At 38.6% G+C, this 19,315-nt stretch overlaps 1 protein-coding gene across 1 annotated transcript in view; it reads left to right on the top strand.

Annotated features, from left to right (window-relative positions):
• Nucleotides 1-18,920, top strand: part of SLC25A46 (solute carrier family 25 member 46) — a 28,338-nt gene extending 9,418 nt beyond the window's left edge. The window contains exons 6-8 of the mRNA XM_066273984.1: nucleotides 7,232-7,288; nucleotides 8,513-8,570; nucleotides 14,890-18,920. Of these exons, the coding sequence (XP_066130081.1) occupies nucleotides 7,232-7,288; nucleotides 8,513-8,570; nucleotides 14,890-15,468 (694 nt within the window). The 3' untranslated portion in view covers nucleotides 15,469-18,920. The remainder of the gene's footprint in view (nucleotides 1-7,231; nucleotides 7,289-8,512; nucleotides 8,571-14,889) is intronic.
• The last annotated feature ends 395 nt before the right edge of the window (nucleotides 18,921-19,315 follow it).

Raw genomic sequence — 19,315 nt, forward strand, 5'->3', positions numbered from 1 at the left:
TGAAACATGTGGGTGGATGAATTCCCCTGAGGAGTTAGTGTATGTAGACCAGTGGTTTTCAATCTTTTTACACTTGGGGATTGGGAAGATAGAATTATTTCAGATATCGCTAAGGTAGAAATAACCCTGAGCATAAGTAAATTCGACTAAGATCATTGGGTCTATGATCTTCATACAACAGCAGAGTGGTTAACTGATTTGTGGACTGGCCTGAACTTTCTCGTGGACTGGTCTGTGGAAAAACACTGGTGTAGACTACATGACAGGAAGTGGACCAAACACAGAATCCTGGGAAGTGTGTGAGTGCATATGTGAGTGCCGTGTGTGTGTACTAGGAGGGGTAGCTAGGGGGAGTAGTAAGACGTGCTCACAAACTGTAGGACTGTAGTGTCATCGAAGCCAAGAAAGGTGCATTGGAATTGTTAGATACGTTTGGGGGAGAGAGTAGAGAAATTGGGTAAATTACTTCTGTGCCCGTCTTTCTGAAACAGGGTACACGGTCAGTAGGTGGAAGAAGAATGAGGGTCTATGTAGAAAAGCATGATAAGAATTGTAGGCATTTCGGACAGTCACAACTGCATGTAACAGAAAGGGAACCTTACAAGGAACATATGAAAGGGGAATTTTAATAGATAGTATTGGAAAACATGCAGTTGTGTAAGTGCTCTTTGACAGGAATCGGTTATTTTTATGTATCAGCATTAAATCCCAGGGATAGCATTAAAGACTTTGAAAGTTGGCTGCTGGCAGGGTGAATTCTTTGGATCAACAGAGAAGTGAGGTAGTTGCAGGTATAGCTAACTACCATCTTAATCTTGAGATTCAGTCCTTATAGGGAAGAACATAAAGACAGGAGACTGGCATCGAGCTTTTTGCCAGTGTTTGCTTTCAGAGGGCCTCATAGTCTCCAAGTTCTTTTAACACAGCTTTGCTAAATGTTACAAATAAAATATTTGGCCAGCTAAAAATTTCCTCAGTCATACTTTAAAAATCTGAATTCCTGCTGCTGGCTAACTTTATCCACCCTATTGATTTTTATTTGTATTTTATTTATTTATTTAACTTTGAGTTTTTGAGAAAGAGAGACAGGAAAGGAAAGAATATGGGAGGAGAGAGATGAGAAACATCAACTTGCAGTGTGTCACTTTAGTTAATTGATTGCTCCTCATACATGCCTTGATGGAGGTGGTGTGGGGGGGTGCTCAAGCCAAGCCAGTGACCCCTTGTTCAAGCCAGCGACCTCTGGATCATGTCAATGATCCCATTCTCAAACTGGCACACCTACCATTGACCTCAGGGTTTTGAAACTGGGACCTCAGCTTCCCAGGTCGATGCTCTATCCACTGTGCCACTGCAGGTCAGGCCACTCTATTGCTTTTGTATCACAGGATAAAATGAAAAGTTAGTACTTGTAATCAAATATTCTTGAAGTTCTCCCAGAAACACAAAATTCTATAAAAATTTAATGAGTTTCAAAGATGTCTTTATGGAAAAGTGTGAAGAATTCTGTATTTGCAATCAGAACACTGTTGGTCCTGGCTATACCACTTTTTAGTTCTAAGACCTTAGGCAAGTAATGACATTTCACAAAAACACAGGTGAAATGGTTACTTTAATTTTAGGTTAAGGGGAAGGAAAAAAGAAATGAGAATGGGAAGGCACAGAATTTTGTTAAATTTTATCTAATTTTATTCTGTAGACACACACAGTCAGATTGTATAGGTCTGTATTTTCTCTTGGTCATTTTGAATTTTATTAAAGAAAACATGAAAGATTAGTTTTGTTGTATTCTATCTGGATAATTTTTGTAATAAGTCCTCGTTAATTAATTTATTTACCTAGCTAATATTTCCTGAGTACCTTCTATGCTCTAGGCCCAGTACTAGAAATCAAGTATACGTTGAGAAGAAATAAAAGATACCTGTGACTGAGAAGCTTAGAATCTAGTATAAAGGACATACATTAAGTAAAATAATTCCACTAGTAAATAAATAAGTACTAATTGGGTTTTGTTCTCTGAAGGAAAAGAATATGGTTCTGAGAGAGTATTAAAGGGTTAGGAACAGTGTCTCTAATAAAATGACACATAAGCTGCAATTCAGGGGGTGGTGATTCAAAATCACAGACCAGTTTGTGTAAAGGTCGTGCGGCCGGGGCAACGTGGAAAATTTAGGTATCTAAGAAGGCTCACATGGCTGGAGCTTAGACACCGTCATGGAGAGCAGTGTGGGAGTGCCGAAGTAGGTCAGAGCCAGGGTAGCTGCGACCTGGGTGGTGCCTTTCTAGATGGGTGGATGTGAGTGCATAGTTTTGAAATCTGTTTAGGTAAAATTGATGGAATTTGGTGATGGATTAGGGATGGTAGGTGATAGATGTTTTAAAGATAACTTCTAGGACTTTGGCTTATGTAGCTGGATATAAAATAAAATCCATTCTCTGAAGTTCAGTGTAAACATTTTTCTTTCCTTAATTCTAACTTCTTTGGGCAGGGTTGACGTTTCTCAGGGGAAAGCAAAATCATAGCCCACAGGCAGCAAAGCAGTCCCAGAAGTTACCACGTGAGGAGGATGAGCTCTGGGGTCTCCTAAACTAAGCTTCCTTAATTGCACAGTGATCACTAGGTACAACAGGTGAGACAGTATGGATTCACCAATATTTAGTTTTTTAATATTGTTACATTTTTAAAAAGTGTATGTAACTCGGGATCATCATCTGTGATTTCTCTTTATCTGCTCAGACCCCTCCCAGATACTTTCCAAACCTTCCCGGGTAGACTTAGACCAGTGTTTTTGAACCGCCAGTCTGCAGGGTTACTCCACCAGAAATTTCATGCCAGTCTATGCAAGAGTTAACCACACTGATACTGTCTGAAGATTATACAACAATAGTCGTAGTCAAATTTGCTTATGCTCAGGGTGATTTCTGCCTAACAGTTCCCAAAATAATCCTATTTTCACCAGTCCCCAGGTATAAAGAGGTTGAAAATCACTGAGTTAGACTATGTGTTGCTCAACCCTAAAGAACCCTTTACTCCCTTTCAAGTGGCATTTCTCCTCATTAACCTAAGGCGCACCCATAACCATGGCTATCTGTGTAGATGTCTTCCACAGGAACGATTTGGTTGAACTACAGCTTAGGTTGACTCAGCTCACATTTGTAGTTGGCCAGCACAAACATCTCACAATCTTCCTCTCACATTGCCTTTTTCTAATGACTTCTTTGAATTCACTGACTTTAAACACATTTTATTTTAAATACAATAAACTCTTTTTCCAGTTCAGTAGAATTCCTCCTTCCTGATAAACAGTTCCTAAGTGTGTGTGCACGTTACGGGCCACGCCCTTGAGTCATCTCCCGTTCCTGGCGACCCTGTGAGTGAGTGATGTCCACAGTGCCCTGTCCTCATCTGCCCTGCTCAGCTCCTGTACACTGCACATGCTTATGGCTTCCGTTATGGAGTCCATCCATCTCATGTTTGGTCTTCTTTTTCTGCTGCTTTTATTTTTCCCAGCATTATTGTCTTTTCCAGAGAGCTCTGCCTTCCCAGGATGTGTCTGAAGTAGGACAGCTTTAGTTTTTTTCATTTTTGTCTCCAGCAATATTTCAGGCTTAAGTTACTGTACGACCTACTTGTTCAGGGTCCAGGGTCTCTGTAGAGCTCTCCTTTAACACTGTATTTCAAATGAATCATCATTTATTTTCTATCAGCCTTCTTCACTGTTCAGCTTTCACAGCCGTACATAGTAATTAGGAATATGAGAGTGTGGATGATCTTAGCCTTGGTCTCTAATGACACATCTTTGCTCTTGATCATTTTTAATTCTTCCATCGCTGCCCTTCCAACTCTCAACCTTCTCTTTATTTTTTGGCTGCAGTCTCCATTTGAATTGATGACTGAACCAAGGTAAGCAAAATCCTGACACTAAACGAGCCTAAGAGTAGAAAAGATCACAAGTTTGATTTGGACAAGGGCAAAGGTGCTTTGCTATATCCAGGTAGAGCTGTCATTAGACAGATGACATACAATAAAGTTGACACACAGAGAAGCTCCAAACTGAGGAGAATAGGTTCGGGAGGTTTCAAACCCATCATCTTGGATGAGATCACGTAGGGAAGGAGTATCACATATAAAGTAAGAAAAAAAAGATGGTTTGTGCCTCTCGGATCTCCAGCATCGGTGGCTGGTTAAGATAAAGGCTCCTGCCAGAAGTCAAAGGAGAGACCAGGAGAGAGGAGAAAACCCGGGGGAGGATGGGATAGCGGGGGCCAGGGCAGGCAGTGCTGAGAAAACCCGGGAGAGGGTGGGATAGTGGGGGCCAGGACAGGCAGTGCTGAGAAAACCCGGGAGAGGGTGGGATAGCAGGGGCCAGGGCAGGCAGTGCTGAGAAAACCCGGGAGAGGGTGGGATAGCGGGGGCCAGGGCAGGCAGTGCTGAGAAAACCCAGGGGAGGGTGGGATAGCAGGGGCCAGGGCAGGCAGTGCTGAGAAAACCCGGGAGAGGGTGGGATAGTGGGGGCCAGGGCAGGCAGTGCTGAGAAAACCCAGGAGAGGGTGGGATAGCGGGGACCAGGGCAGGCAGTGCTGAGAAAACCCGGGAGAGGATGGGATAGCAGGGGCCAGGGCAGGCAGTGCTTGAATGAGGGAGGCTAGCAGCTGGCAGCTGCTGAGAGAACAAAATGGTACAGACTATAAACGTGTCAGCTGGATTTAGTGACATGGAGGTCACGGGAGCCTTGGCAAGAGCTGTTTCTGTTAAAATTATTGGGTGGAAATCAGTTGGAGTGGGTTCAGAGGTGAGTGGGAGGTTCGGACAGGAAGTAGCAGGTTTAGAAAGTTGGTTGTGACAGGAGCTGGAAGGAAGCCGGAAGGGGAGAGATGTGAGTCGGGTTGAGTGAAGGCTGTTTTAAGAGGGAAGCTATTTGAGTAGGTGAGATTGCTTAAGTATGGAGTTATTTTAAAATTCTATTGCTTTTGTGTATTGATTATGCATTAAGTATGTATATTCATCTATCAAATGGAAAACTATTTGGAGAAAAAAGCAAGTCACTCCTCTCAATTTTGTTGCTTGTTTGAAGGGCAATTTTTGCTTTTAAAAATAGTGAGTTAAATGTATTTACACATGTTTTGGTATCTAATAATGAAATATAAAAGTTTAATCACAAGTAGATTTCTATACTATTTAAGTGTGTTACTCTGGCAGTAAGTTTTAACCAGTTTAGGAGTAGAGTACGGGTACAAGAAGAAAATCTTAAATTTGTTTTTATATTTGATTCTAAATTTTATTTTTCTCTCTTTAATCTTAATGATTTTAATAAGTGGCAGTAGTAATTAGCTTTGTATTTGAAGGGGAGGTGGCCCTGTCCTTTCAGAAACAGGTCACAGACCCATCTGCCCATAATGTTAATAACAATTTCAGGCTTAGTATTAATGTCATAGTAACCCTTGGTAATACTTTCTACAGCTATGAAAAGAGTAATAGCAGTGCTCAAATAATTGGCAGACCACATCGTATATTTTGTTTTATAATCATAAAGTTACTGCCAGTAAGTTGAGAGGCCTTATTAATTAATTAATTTATTTATGCATTTTCATCTTAATCGTTGAATGTCATTCCAGCTCTGTTTTTCTGTGGTTGTTCAGGCCTGTGGTATCCTATTGTTAATCAGAATGCAACCCAGAAGGTTCTCTAAAGTCTTATAAATCACACAGGGTTGATCTCTTAGGAAAATGTAGAAGAGTTCACATACTGCCCATGTTATAATTGACTGAGTTTGTTTTTAGAGCACTTACATTATTAGTTATTAATCTTCTTTGCCTTTCTAATATAAAATATATTTGTTCCTTTATCTCCTTGTGTTTGTTATATTCAGTTATTTGAGGTAGAAAATGTTTTCCTCAGTTTCCTGCTGAGGCTATGGTGCAGTGGGTGCCAGTTTCATCCAGGGAACCGGAGCAGCTGGTCTCCTCCGTCCTGGACACCTCCCTTCCTCCTCTGCCTCTACCCCCATGCCCGTCCCTCCCCCTGCTACCTTCCCTTCCTCCTCCGCCTCTGCCTCCCATGCCCGTCCCTCCCCCTGCCTACCTTCCCTTCCTCCTCTGCCTCTGCCTCCCATGCCCGTCCCTCCCCCTGCCTACCTTCCCTTCCTCCTCCGCCTCTGCCCCCCATGCCTATCCATCCCCCTGCCACCTTCCCTTCCTCCTCTGCCCCCCGTGCCCGTCCCTCCCCCTGCTACCTTCCCTTCCTCCTCCGCCTCTGCCTCCCATGCCCGTCCCTCCCCCTGCCTACCTTCCCTTCCTCCTCTGCCTCTGCCCCCCATGCCCGTCCCTCCCCCTGCCACCTTCCCTTCCTCCTCTGCCCCCCATGCCCGTCCATCCCCCTGCCACCTTCCCTTCCTCCTCTGCCCCCCATGCCCGTCCCTCCCCCTGCCACCTTCCCTTCCTCCTCTGCCCCCCATGCCCGTCCATTCCCCTGCTACCTCCCATCGCTTTCATCTGCCTTATTGACTTCCTCTTTGCCCTCCCTATTCTTTTCTCTGTTTTGACTTTCCTCTTTATACAGTTTTTTCCTTTTTATTCTTTCAGCTTGCCTCTCTTACTTCTCTTTCCTGATTTTCAGAGGTAACCTAAATAGACCGTGGCATTTTGCTCTCACCTTTGAACATGACCCTGTGATCTTTTTCACCCTCATCTTTCTCATAAATTAAACAAGTACAGTGGTGCCTGCTGTGCTGTTCACAGGGTTCCTTCTTGAATCAAATGAGATGAGAGGGAGTGCAGGCTTCAGGCCTAGTGGCCAGGATTAAGAACCCTGTTTCACTGCTGACATCATTCTGCACCACAGTGCCTTCATTTTGTTTTGTTTTCTGATTCCCATTCTTACATTTTTGAAAGCTATTTTTCCTCCCTTATCCAATTCTTTGTTTCCCATACTTTCTTTTTCATCAGCCTATCACTTGTATACCTCTTTTAATTTCTCGTTTTTAATTTTGTAACTAATTGTAATTTCCTCCTTTGTCAGCCTCTTCTGTCAGTACATATGAAAATACCTTGTACATCTGTTTTTCTCTCAAACCACTAGTTGTTGGACGTGTGTCCTGGAAAGGAAAATGTTCACCATTAGAAGATAGTTTTTTAAATTAAAACTTGATTACCTTTTTGAAACTTGGGCTAATTCAAGATATTTTAAATAACATGGCTTTCATTTTACTTAAATTTATTTTTATTTTTTTAGGGAAGTTTCACATAAATGGAATCCTAAACAAATAGGAGAACACCTTCTACTGAAATCGTAAGTATCAAAATATTTTTTATATCAAAAATTTCCCTTAATTTTTATAGTGCTAGAATTGAGAAAAAATTATTAAATCTCACTACACTGAAGGGAATTAGAGCAATGAAATATTTGTGGGACTAGAACTTCAAAACATAAGTAATCTAGAGTTTAGGAATTAAATTCTGAAATATGTATTATCTTTAAAATAAATCTTTCTAATTTGAAAGGCTGAAATCACTGCCTAATTTTTTGTGTGTGGTCTTAGGAAGTTAGCAAAGGTCTTCAACTTTTTAAACTCAAATTAACAGGAAAATAATTATTATTGTATTATTATTAATCAGAGGTGCAAATTTATTTGTATTGTGATGAGCAAACTCCTCAAAATCTTAGGGTCATTAAAACATAATGCTGAAGACACTTAGTGATTTTACAACACTGACCGTTTTTGTAGATTAGAATTTTACTCTTCACTTTTTAATTTTTTTTTGAAGATTGTGAATTGGAAACCCCCAGCTTGCTGGCTCCCTCTGTGGGGCATTCCAGCACATTATTACTTAGTGATGTTCCATTCACCTTGAAAACCACTACTTGCCAGGACCTGGCCCATAGGGTTAGGTAAGTCCCGCCTTGATACTATTTTAAATAACTATATTTTGCAGGCTTGCAAAGTTGTAATATTACTCTGTCCAAATATTAGTGGTAGGAAACAACTTTGCAAAGCTGTACAATATTGTTTTTTAATAATAAAAGGGGACTTCACTTACCATTGAAGACTGGCTTAGCTCTGCTGGTTGGGAAATCTGGGACTAGATAAAGATGATATAAGACAGGAGCAGAACAGTATCCTTGTTCAGATATCACTAAGAAGGCAGCAATGCAATGGACCCCTCATCCTAGATGTTAAATAGAGTTAGAGACTACATTAGCTCTGAACAGGTCAGTGTCCGAACAATGAATCATAAACGAGCCTACCTTTTATCCTGGTTTAAAATAAAATCTTATCTTCTTTGCAGGCTGTCTCTATACTATTATTAATACTTAATTTTTATCTAATGAATAAAGATCTTATTTACAGGTCTCTGAAGTATCTTTAGGATACAGGTATTAATAGTTGAAAACCTGAAAAATATCATTCAGTCTTGACTATAAATTATGTTGATGTATTAAGGTGACTATTAAAGCATTTGGTGTCAGCATCATGTTTCAGTGCACTGATTAAGTTCCCTTTCCCTTTGACAGCCTGACTTACATGGCGGCAATGCCTTTTTATTCAGCGAGTCTAATCGAAACGGTCCAGGTAAGCTACTTTTTATAGTCATTTTTTACTTAAAAATATTTTTTGGAATACTAAATATATTACTTATGTCTGATTTTAAAACAAAATTTAAAACAGTATCTTTTTAAATTTTTAGTTTGCAGATACGCATATATCAAACGTTACATACTAGCACATCTCTGATAAGTGTATTTTTTGCGAGCTTACTTCACACTTTTAGTTTTAATTCTTGTAGCCCTTCCATGGACAGCTATACTCTTCATTCAGATATCTCAGAACCTAGCCTGTAACTTGTTCTGAATGCAAAGAATTTATAGGGTTTCTGCCAACTTTTTAAGACCCTTAAACACAACTCAAAATGGTTATGTTTTATCCTAAGACAGTAAATTAAACAAGCATAAAACATGATAGACAATCATCCTAACACTGGTAGCCTGCAGTATAGTTTACTAACAGCATTCGTCTCAAATGTGCCTTTTAAGGAAGAGTTGATGCTATGGTGAGTTAAGTGCTAAAAAAGCTAAAGCAATCTCCTGCTAGTGTTTTAAATTGTTTTACTGTTTTAACCACATGGTGGCGCTTTAAGTATATCAAATTAATATATTTTCTCACCATACCATTCCTACATCTAAAACTATAAGCTGAAGATAGTTTAACTTCACCTGTACACAAAATCCAACTGTGTGTCACCTATCTCCTATCTTCAACATCCGAACATCTGATTGTTTACCATATTTTTTTGTCTTCGGTATGTTATGAGTTCCTTCTCTCTATAAAAACCTCACTGGATCAGCCTTTCCTCTTTTTTTTTTTTTTTTAATTTTATTTATTGACTTTTAGAGAGAGGAGAAAGAGAAAGAATAGGGAGAAGCAGGAAGCATAAACTCATAGTAGTTACTTCTTGTATGTGCCTTGACCAGGCAAGCCCAGGGTTTTGAACCTGTGACCTCAGCATTCCAGATCTACTCTTTATCCACTGCACCACCACAGGTCAGACAGTCTTTCCTCTTCTAATTACTCTTTCCCACTTAATTACTTTTCTGACCCCATCATTGATTTTTCACTTTTGTATTTTTTAGAATTAACTTCAGTTAACTGGAGTTAACATCTTGCTACCAAAATGCAATTTTTCTCTCCTTTTGCTTGTTAATATGTTAAATAAATGATATAACCTTTGTATAGGACTGCAACTTACAATTATTACTGTATGAGATATCCTTATATAGGTAAGGAAAAAATAGCAGGAAGGTGATTATTTAAGAAAAAAAACAATTAAGCAGCTTGTTGTATTGGGAGGAAACAAGTTTTAACTATAGACAGACCCATATCAGAATCACATTTCTGTTTGGATCTGTGACTTGAAACATCTTAACTTTTCTAGTCTTAAGTAAAATGGGAACATTGTAATAACTGAGTTATAAACATTAAATGACTTATTTATGTAAGGTTTCCAGCTCACTGTATGTATGTTTATTAACCCAATATACACCCTCTCTTTTTCCTGCTTCATGTTCTACCTGCTAATTGCCTCATTTTAATTTCCTTTTTCTGACTTTCTAGAAAATTTTTTTTCTGTCTTAGGTTTCTTCTGTTGCACACTTTCCTCTTTTAGTGACCACTTTACCACCTGCTACTCCAGGGCTCAATCTTGAACACTCTGCTTTTATCCCATGTTCACCATCCTGGAGAACAGTCTTGTCTTACCCCCCTGAAAATTAGCTTCCTTTTCAGCCTCTTTTCCTTTTCTATTAATGGTACTGTTGTTAATCTGCACCCTAAAGACTGAAAACTTTAGTTCTTGTTTTTAGGACTGTCTTGACTTATATATATTTTTTATTCTTCGTACCCAGTCAGTCATTACGCCTTCTTCATTCTAACTGCAGCAGGTGTCTGCAGTGTGTCTGTTTCTCTTCGCTGATAGTGACCATTCAGATCCCTTTGCTCATACTCAGCTCATTATGTTAGCTTCTTGATTCCGACTTCACATTTCTTGGTTTTTTGACCTTCTTGGGAATTCCTTGAAAACATTCTTTCCTTTGAAAAATACACATTCATACTGAAAACGTCTCTTGGATCCCTTAAATATGAACTTCCTAGTGATCTGTTGTCTTCATGAACAATCCTTGTTCCAGTCCCTGCATTTTATAGTTTGTTTTACATATTCGTGTATGATTCATGTTCTTCAGCTGCAATTCTTGTATCCTTTTGCTGATTAAGGATCCATAATGACTCGTATTTCCCAAAATCAGTTCCAGACTTTTCAGTATAGTACAATCAAGGTGTTTTTTTTGTTTTTTTTTCCCATTTTTCTGAAGCTGGAAACAGGGAGAGACAGTCAGACAGACTCCCGCATGCACCCAACTGGGATCCACCCAGCACACCCTCTAGGGGCAACGCTCTGCCCACCAGGGGGCGACGCTCTGCCCATCCTGGGCGTTGCCATGTTGCGACCAGAGCCACTCTAGCACCTGAGGCAGAGGCCACAGAGCCATGCCCAGCGCCCGGGCCATCTTTGCTCCAATGGAGCCTTGGCTGCAGGAGGAGAAGAGAGAGACAGAGAGGAAAGCGCGGCAGAGGGGTGGAGAAGCAAATGGGCGCTTCTCCTGTGTGTCCTGGCCGGGAATCAAACCCGGGTTCTCCGCACGCTAGGCCGACGCTCTTACTGCTGAGCCAACCGGCCAGGGCCAATCAAGGTTTTTAACAGCTTACTTTTTTTAACATTAAGTAGTTCCTGAGTACCAACCTGTATTGGGCACCATTGTAGAACTTGGGGATATAGCAGCCAACAAAACAGGCAAAATTAGTCTGGCTTCATAGCACTTACATTTCTGTGGCGAAGATAAACATAAACAAAATGAATATAAAGTATACGAGGTGGTGCTGAGTACTAAAGAGAACAAAAATAAAACAAGGCAATTAAATAAGATCTGTAATGAGTTGGGAGGAACAGCTACTTTTTTTTTTATCAGGAAAGGCCTCACTGAAGAAGGTGACATTTGAGTAAACATCTGAGCATAAGAACTACATAACTATTTGGGAGAAGAACATGCTAAGCAAAGAAAGCAAGTGCAAAGGCCCTGAGTTGCAATTGTATCTCATGTGTTTGAGAAATAGAAAGGAGGCCAATATAGTTGAAGCTCACTAAGTAAGGAGAAGAACAGGAGGAGAGAGTTCTGAGAGGTAAGAGGGGGAGAAGTCATTTGGACATTTTAGGTCACTATAATAATTTAGCCTTTACTTTGAGGGAAATGGAAAGTCCTTGGTGGATTTGAACCAGAGTGAAGCCATCTAGCATTTCTTTATTAGAATCTCTGTGACTGCTATATTAAAAATATACCAGCCCTGGCTGGTTGGCTCAGTGGTAGAGCGTTGGCCCAGTATATGAAAGTCCTGGGTTCAATTCCCAGCCAGGGCACATAGGAGAAGTGCCCATTTGATTCTCCACCCTTCCCCCTCTCCTCTCTCTCTCTCTCTCTTTCTCTCTCTCTTCCCCTCCCACAGCCAAGGCTCCACAGGAGCAAAAGTTGGCCCGGGCACTGAGGATGGCTCCATGGCCTCCGTCTCAGGCGCTAGAATGGCTCTTATTGCAATGGAGCAATGCCCTTGATGGGCAGAGCATCACCCCCTAGTGGACATGCCAGGTTGATCCCAGTCAGGCACATACAGGAATCTGCTCTGCCTCCCCGCTTCTCACTTCAGGGAAAAAAAAACATACACCAGACCAGCACGCCCACTTGTGGGAATGTATCCAAAGAAACTAGAAACAATAATTTGAAAGAATATATGTACCCTTATGTTCATTATGGTGTTATTTACAACAGCCAAAATTTGAAAGCAGCCCAAGTATCTATCAGTAGATGAGTGGATAAAAAACTGTGGTACATTTCTACAATGGAATACTACATGGCCATAAAACAAAAGAAGGAAATCTCACCTTTTGGGACAGAATGGATAGACCTGAATGGTATTATGCTAAGTGAAATAAGCCAGTCAAAAAAAGGCAAGTATCATATGATTTCACTCATATATGGAATCTAATGAACAAAATAAACTAACAAACAAGATAAAAAGAGACTCAGAGCAAACTGACAGCTGTCAGACAAGGTGTGAGGTCGGGAGCTGGGTGAAAATGTGAAGGGATTAAGCAAAGAAAGAAACTCATCAACACAAACAGTATAGTGATTACCAGAGGGAAAGAGGGTGGGAGGAGGTAGAAGAGAGTAAAAGGTGATGGAAGGAGACTTGACTTGGGGTAGTAAACACATAATACAGTGTAGAGATGATGTATTATAGAATTGTACACCCAAAACCTATACAATTTTATTACAGTGTCACCTCAGTAAATTCAATTTAAAAAAAACCTTAAAGACTGGAGTGGGAAAGGGTCGGAGAAATAGACTAGGGAAATGGACTAGGTTAGGTGAGCTGATTTTAGTCTCGTAGTTTAAAAACAATTCTATTCACTGAAAACTTATATATATATATATGTCCAGCTTGGAGCTTTTTCTTACAGTCTAGATTGCAAACTCCAGGTCTGCACCTGAGACTTACCATCTCTGAACTCTTGCTCTCTCCCTCAGGGTGCAGCCCCTCCACGTTTCCCTCTCAGTCAGAGCATTGCAGGTGCACTGTCTCTGAACAGGAGCCTTGGGTCATCCTGGACTCTCCTCCACACCCCGAATCCAGTCCACCAGTAATTCTTATTGTCTGCGGTTTAAGATAAAAGCACTTTCGGTCCTCTCTGCTAATCTGGTCTGCCATCATCTCTTGTCTGGATTATGCGATGACTATTTTTAAAACTGGTTTCTCAGCTTCTGCTCTTGTTCTCTGCACAACAGCCAGTGTTAACATATATTACAGGGTCACCCCAGTCAAGTCAATTAAAAGGAAAAAACACATAAATTATATCTTCACTTCTGCTTAAAACCAACCAGCTATTTTTCATCTAACTAAAAGCCAGTCTACTCAGTGGCACACTATGGCCCCTGACTGCCTTTTTAACTTCATTTTGTGTATTCTTTTCTTCAGTGGTTGCTGTAGCCAAATTGGACACTGGCTGTTCTTCTTTGTCTGTCTGTGACTCTGATCTGTATCACAAACTTTGTTATAGGTATCCTTCAAATTATGAAAAGGGAGATCCTGAAAGAGTACACTGGAGTTCTCATTCTCAAGTTCACTTTTTTAGGGAAAAGTGATTTCATTTATATCAGGGGTAGTCAACCTTTTTATACCTACTGCCCACTTTTGTATCTCTGTTAGTAGTAAAATTTTCTAACCGCCCACCAGTTCCACAGTAATGGTGATTTATAAAGTAGGGAAGTAACTTTACTTTATAAAATTTATAAAGCAGAGTTACAGCAAGTTAAAGCATATAATAATATTTACTTACCAAGTACTTTATGTTGGATTTTTGCTAAGTTTGGCAGAATAAATCTTTATAAGACAACTTACTATAGTTAAATCTATCTTCTATTTATACTTTGCTTGCTCCACTACTGCCCACCGCGAAAGCTGGAACATCCGCTAGTGGGCGGTGGTAGGGACCAGGTTGACTACCACTGCTTTATATTATTATAAGAGATTTGTGGTGTTTGTAAAATGTAACCTGGGAGAAGGGTATTTCAACCATCTAATCAAAATGGATCTGGATTACTACTCTGTAAACTCACAGCAGTAAGATAATATAAATTTGTGTTGAATGTATTAACATCCTATGGTTTGAAAATACGGGTTTTATTTGGCATATTTAAAGAAAATGTTTCTAACTAGGAAAAAAACTTTTTAAAATAAATAAATAAATACAAAGGCAGAGACATTGTAGATGATAATGACCATTTATTAAGTGCCTTCTGGCTTACAGGACTTTTTTCATTTAATATTCCCAGCAACTCCATGCATAAAAGGTAGGTGGTACTAGTTCCATTTTCATAGAATGGGAAACTGACTTACGAGAGGTTAAATAGTCAATGGCCCATAACACATGGTGGAGGCAGAGTTTAGACCTATTTGTAAGACTATTGCCTCTGTAGGTGTTGTGTATTTACTCCTTTTTAAAATGAGTTCTACTGAGGGTGGGGAAACCAGATGTGACCCTGTCCCCACATCCCCTTTCCCGTTTCCTTTTTCCTATAAAAATAGCTCCTACCTGCACTGCCGTCTGTGTTATGAAATTTCATTTGAAAAAAGAATCTAATACCTAGATAATATTTGAAGTCTGAAACTATTGATGTTTTACCTCTTTAGTCATTAAGTTAGAATTTAAAAGGGAGCTAAAAAAGGGCCTTTTTATGGTAAAATAAGCAAATGTTACCTCACGCTCATTTCTTCGTTTTTATTTCAGAGCGAGATAATTCGAGATAATGCTGGGATTTTGGAATGTGTTAAAGAAGGCATTGGCAGAGTGATCGGCCTGGGAGTGCCGCACAGCAAACGACTGCTTCCTCTTCTGTCCTTGGTCTTCCCCACGGTGCTGCATGGGGTTCTCCATTATGTCATCAGCTCCATCGTTCAGAAGTTTGTCCTGCTAATTCTGAAGAGAAAGACTTATGATAGCCACCCAACTGAGAGCACTAGCCCGGTGCAGAGTATGTTGGATGCTTATTTCCCAGAACTTATTGCTAACTTTGCTGCCAGTCTTTGCTCTGATGTTATACTTTACCCCTTGGAGACAGTTTTGCACCGCCTTCACATTCAAGGAACACGCACAATAATTGACAATACAGACCTTGGCTATGAAGTGCTTCCAATTAATACACAATATGAGGGAATGAGAGACTGTATCAATACCATAAAGCAGGAGGAAGGAATGCTGGGTTTTTATAAAGGGTTTGGTGCCGTTATAATACAGTACACACTGCATGCAGCTGTTCTACAGATTACCAAAATTATTTACTCTACACTTCTTCAAAACAGCGTTTGAGGTTTAAGTTCCTGATTAGTCTAAAAGACATAATCTGGACACTTTGTTATGAAATTGTGTGTGAGGAATAAAAGTGAATACTTTGGGGGGAACTGGAGTAGAAAGTGAAAATGGTAGAAAAAGCCCATGCTGATTGTATTGACTTTTTTTTTTTTAAGGAATAGGTATCTATTTTGGATCAAAAGTATTCCAAATTTAAAACCTCAATAAAAATAATATTTATGAATTAAATTCTAGCTAGTGTGGCACTCATACGAAACTAAAAATGATCTTGGACAAAAGCAAAAAATTTGTCAGCAAACACAAAACAAAATTTCACAAAACTGAGTTTTTTCCATCTGACTTAAAGTTTATTATATGTTTATTTCACCATCTTAATTGATATTGGTATGTCATCCTTAATATAGTACATAATATCCAGAGGCCCGAGTTTACCTTTAAACAAATAAATTATGTCACCAATGATAATGACAAGAAAGAAGGATTAGATTTGGCAATCTGTAATCAGGAGTTGAAGTTTTAAATGGTATTGTTCCTATATAACTTTTTAATGGCTGCATATTTATTATATAAAGCCATTTATATACACACAAAAAAACTTAGAATATCCTTCATTTCAACAAATCTACTCTGAGATCAGCTTATTGTATAAAATGAGGTTACTCACTTTCTGCTTGAATATGAAAATAAAATATTAAAAGCCAAGGTACCCAAAGATTTCAGGCAAACAGCATACTGGTGTAGATCCAAACACAACATTTCAGTGCTGGCAACTTAATATTCGTCATATGTTTATAAAGCTTGATATGCTTACCTAGTTATGTGAATCATCAGGCTGTTTTTAGAGCCATTCTTCACAGAGATAGAAAATAAAATAATCATGACCACTATTACTGTTTCAAATTTAGTAATTGTGTACTAAAAGAATGTCACTTATCTTTTGTTTCTGAATGACTTGTCTTAGTTCAGACATGATTAAAATTCACCTGGGAATGGGTGCCTCTTGCCTTCTGTATAGTCATCATAAAGTAATGTCTTCAGTTTTATTTCCTTCCAGTTTCTATTTATAATTTAATACTCCAGACTTTCCCCATAAAGGGAAAAACAGGTTTATCCTTATTGCCTGTTCTTTAAAAACCGGGGAAAAAAAATACAAACGTTAAAGTCCATCCTTGCTTTTTATGGTTGAGGAAAAGAAGTAAATTTCAGCAAATAATAAGCAAAAATACTGTCAATCAGTTTAATAAAAAAAATCTGTATGTTGCTAAATGGGTGAAGCTCTTACTATAGTAAAATGATACATATTTAACTGATCCATCATTAAACATTTTAAAGTTTCATTTCGTCATGTGAGTGGTCACAGTTTTACTATGAACCATTTAGTACACTGACGTGCAGTGACTGCACTGATGTTTCCCAGCCTAGAATGCTTACAGATTTATTTTACTTGCTAAATATCAGGGAAATGGTTACCTTTGTGATTAATAGTGTTGAAGCCAAAAACAGTATACAAAAAGTGTGAAAATATATTTAGCAACTCTCTCTACTATCTTGTGTTATATGTTTGTGGGCTTTTTTTTTTTTAATTACTAAACACTTAAGTTTTCCTTTTTAAAGTTTCACTGAGGGGAAAAATAAAATTAAGCACCACTATCATGTGCTGTATTTTATGTTTACCCCTTCAGATTATAGTTTAATTTTGGCCAACCTGTGACATTTAAATTGTAGTCATTGCTTTTGAACTGCTAAGTAAATTTTTGGGTGTTTATATGTCGAACTTCCTTAAAAAAACAACAAAAAAAACCCCTTTCATTTTTATTATAATCAAAGATGGTTTAAGACAAGAATAAACTTCTGAAAATTGCGAGTTTCAGAAAATATCTGACACAGAATCTGCATGGAATCAAGTATTTACTAATGAAAAACTATAGGATCTTTTACCTAGCTAAAAATTAGGTGTTTCAAGATTATTTGATGAAAATTAGCATGAAGGTTTAGTTACATAAATGTTTTATTCTGGAATCATTATAGGACTGATAACCTGAACCACACACAAGTAAGGTTGGTCTTATTTTCTGTCTCTGGAAAAAGAATGCAAATTCACAGAAACACTAAAATTGAGATGTTGGAAGCAACATCTCAATTTTTTTTACTGCCATTCCAAATTAATTGAAATATAAAAATCTTTAAAATTCAAGCACTTAAATGTTGACCAAATATGCTTAAATGAATTTAGAGAGTATTAAATGAAATAAACATTGAACATGCTCTTTTCCTTTTTAAAATCACTTCTTTAGCGTGTAGGTGCCAAAAGCAAATAGCTCTGCACTATATTTCTTGCTGTGATAATACTCAGAATAATATTTTTTAATTTAGTATGATTAATAGTATTAGAATAAGATTCCAGTAAAACGTTCCACGGGTCTGGTCGTCCTTCTACATAATTGATTTTGGCTATGGAACTGAAATGGGATATGCTTGCCTTACATTGTACAGTTTCTTAATTTGAGTCAGATAGTCAAAGCGATTGAATTAAACACTGAAGCACGTGGTAAATATTAACTTAATTTGGTAAATGAATTTTTGAATTGATTTGCTAAATCTGTTTATAAATCTCCTTACCTTGCGACACCCTTTTTATGGGCCTGTGAAAAATAATTCCTAAATTTATAAAATTTAGTCAAGTCTAAACTTCCCATACTAGGTGTTATAAATATGAAATAGTAAAAACTGGCCAATTTCAAAGTGGCTAAAGTGGCTGTGGCTCAGGGGAGTTGACACCTGCCCAGTGTTTTCAGAAACAAAACTGGAAAAGGAAGAAGCCTTGATCATGTTCCAGCTCACCCAGAGATGTCTTTAGCCCTGGCTTTGTTGTAAGTGCACAAAATTCACTTGACTGTTTGGGCACAAGTGCTTCAACACTTCTTTGTGTATTCATACATCTGCTCAAAAAATATAACAAAACATGCTGCTTTGATACTGGTTTTTTTTTTGAACTGAGATATTTGCCCGCAGTTTGCTTATTAACATAAAAGACTGCCAGCTCTTGAGAGGGTAGGCAGGTTTGAATTAATTATTTTCAATAATACAGAAGCAGAGAAAATCTTCATGGTAACAGTTCACGTTGCACTAGAATTTGAGTAATTCTTAACTTTGGCATTTCTGCTTTCTCTTCTTTTCCGAACAGTTGTACAGATTGCTCTCTCTCATGTGATGCAATGTCTTTTTTTTTTTTTTTTGAGTCATTGAGTATCACTGATACAGTACCAAGTTGTATAACAGATTAATAAAAATTTGTGACTTGACAATGACTCATACAATATTACCTCATCTAGAAGAGGTGTTTTGTCTGTGTGTTTGGGTTTTTTTAAGTTGTTTTTGTCTCACTGTTGTTTTAAATGTTTTCAGTAAATTGTGTAATAAATAAAATTCAATAAAATGTTGAAATAAAACTAGTATTTTTCTCTTATTGATGCTAGAAAACTGTGCAGGCTGATGATATAGCAGTTCAGGATATGTCACCCCAAAATATGCCATGTTGGCATTTATTTTGAATTAAAGATACTTGAGAAACAGCAGTACAAGAAGGACACTGTCCCTCCATTGGCCCCCTGAAAGTGGGTGAAAAGGTCCCATTTGAAAGGTACCCTGCCTGTACCAGGAGGGTAGAAGGCACCCTTGCCACCAGAGACAGGGACTTGAGAGCTGAAAAAGCTGTATAAATCCGGTTAATTCTTCATTTGCTTCCCCAAGCCCAAACCCCTCTGCTTGTCAACTCTTCACAAATGTACTGTTTCATTGTCTAAAAGATAATGAAACTTCCTGTTCTGTTCACCTCTTTGATTCA

The sequence above is a fragment of the Saccopteryx bilineata genome, chromosome 4, assembly GCF_036850765.1.
Source record: "Saccopteryx bilineata isolate mSacBil1 chromosome 4, mSacBil1_pri_phased_curated, whole genome shotgun sequence".
Classification (NCBI taxonomy): Eukaryota; Metazoa; Chordata; class Mammalia; order Chiroptera; family Emballonuridae; genus Saccopteryx; species Saccopteryx bilineata.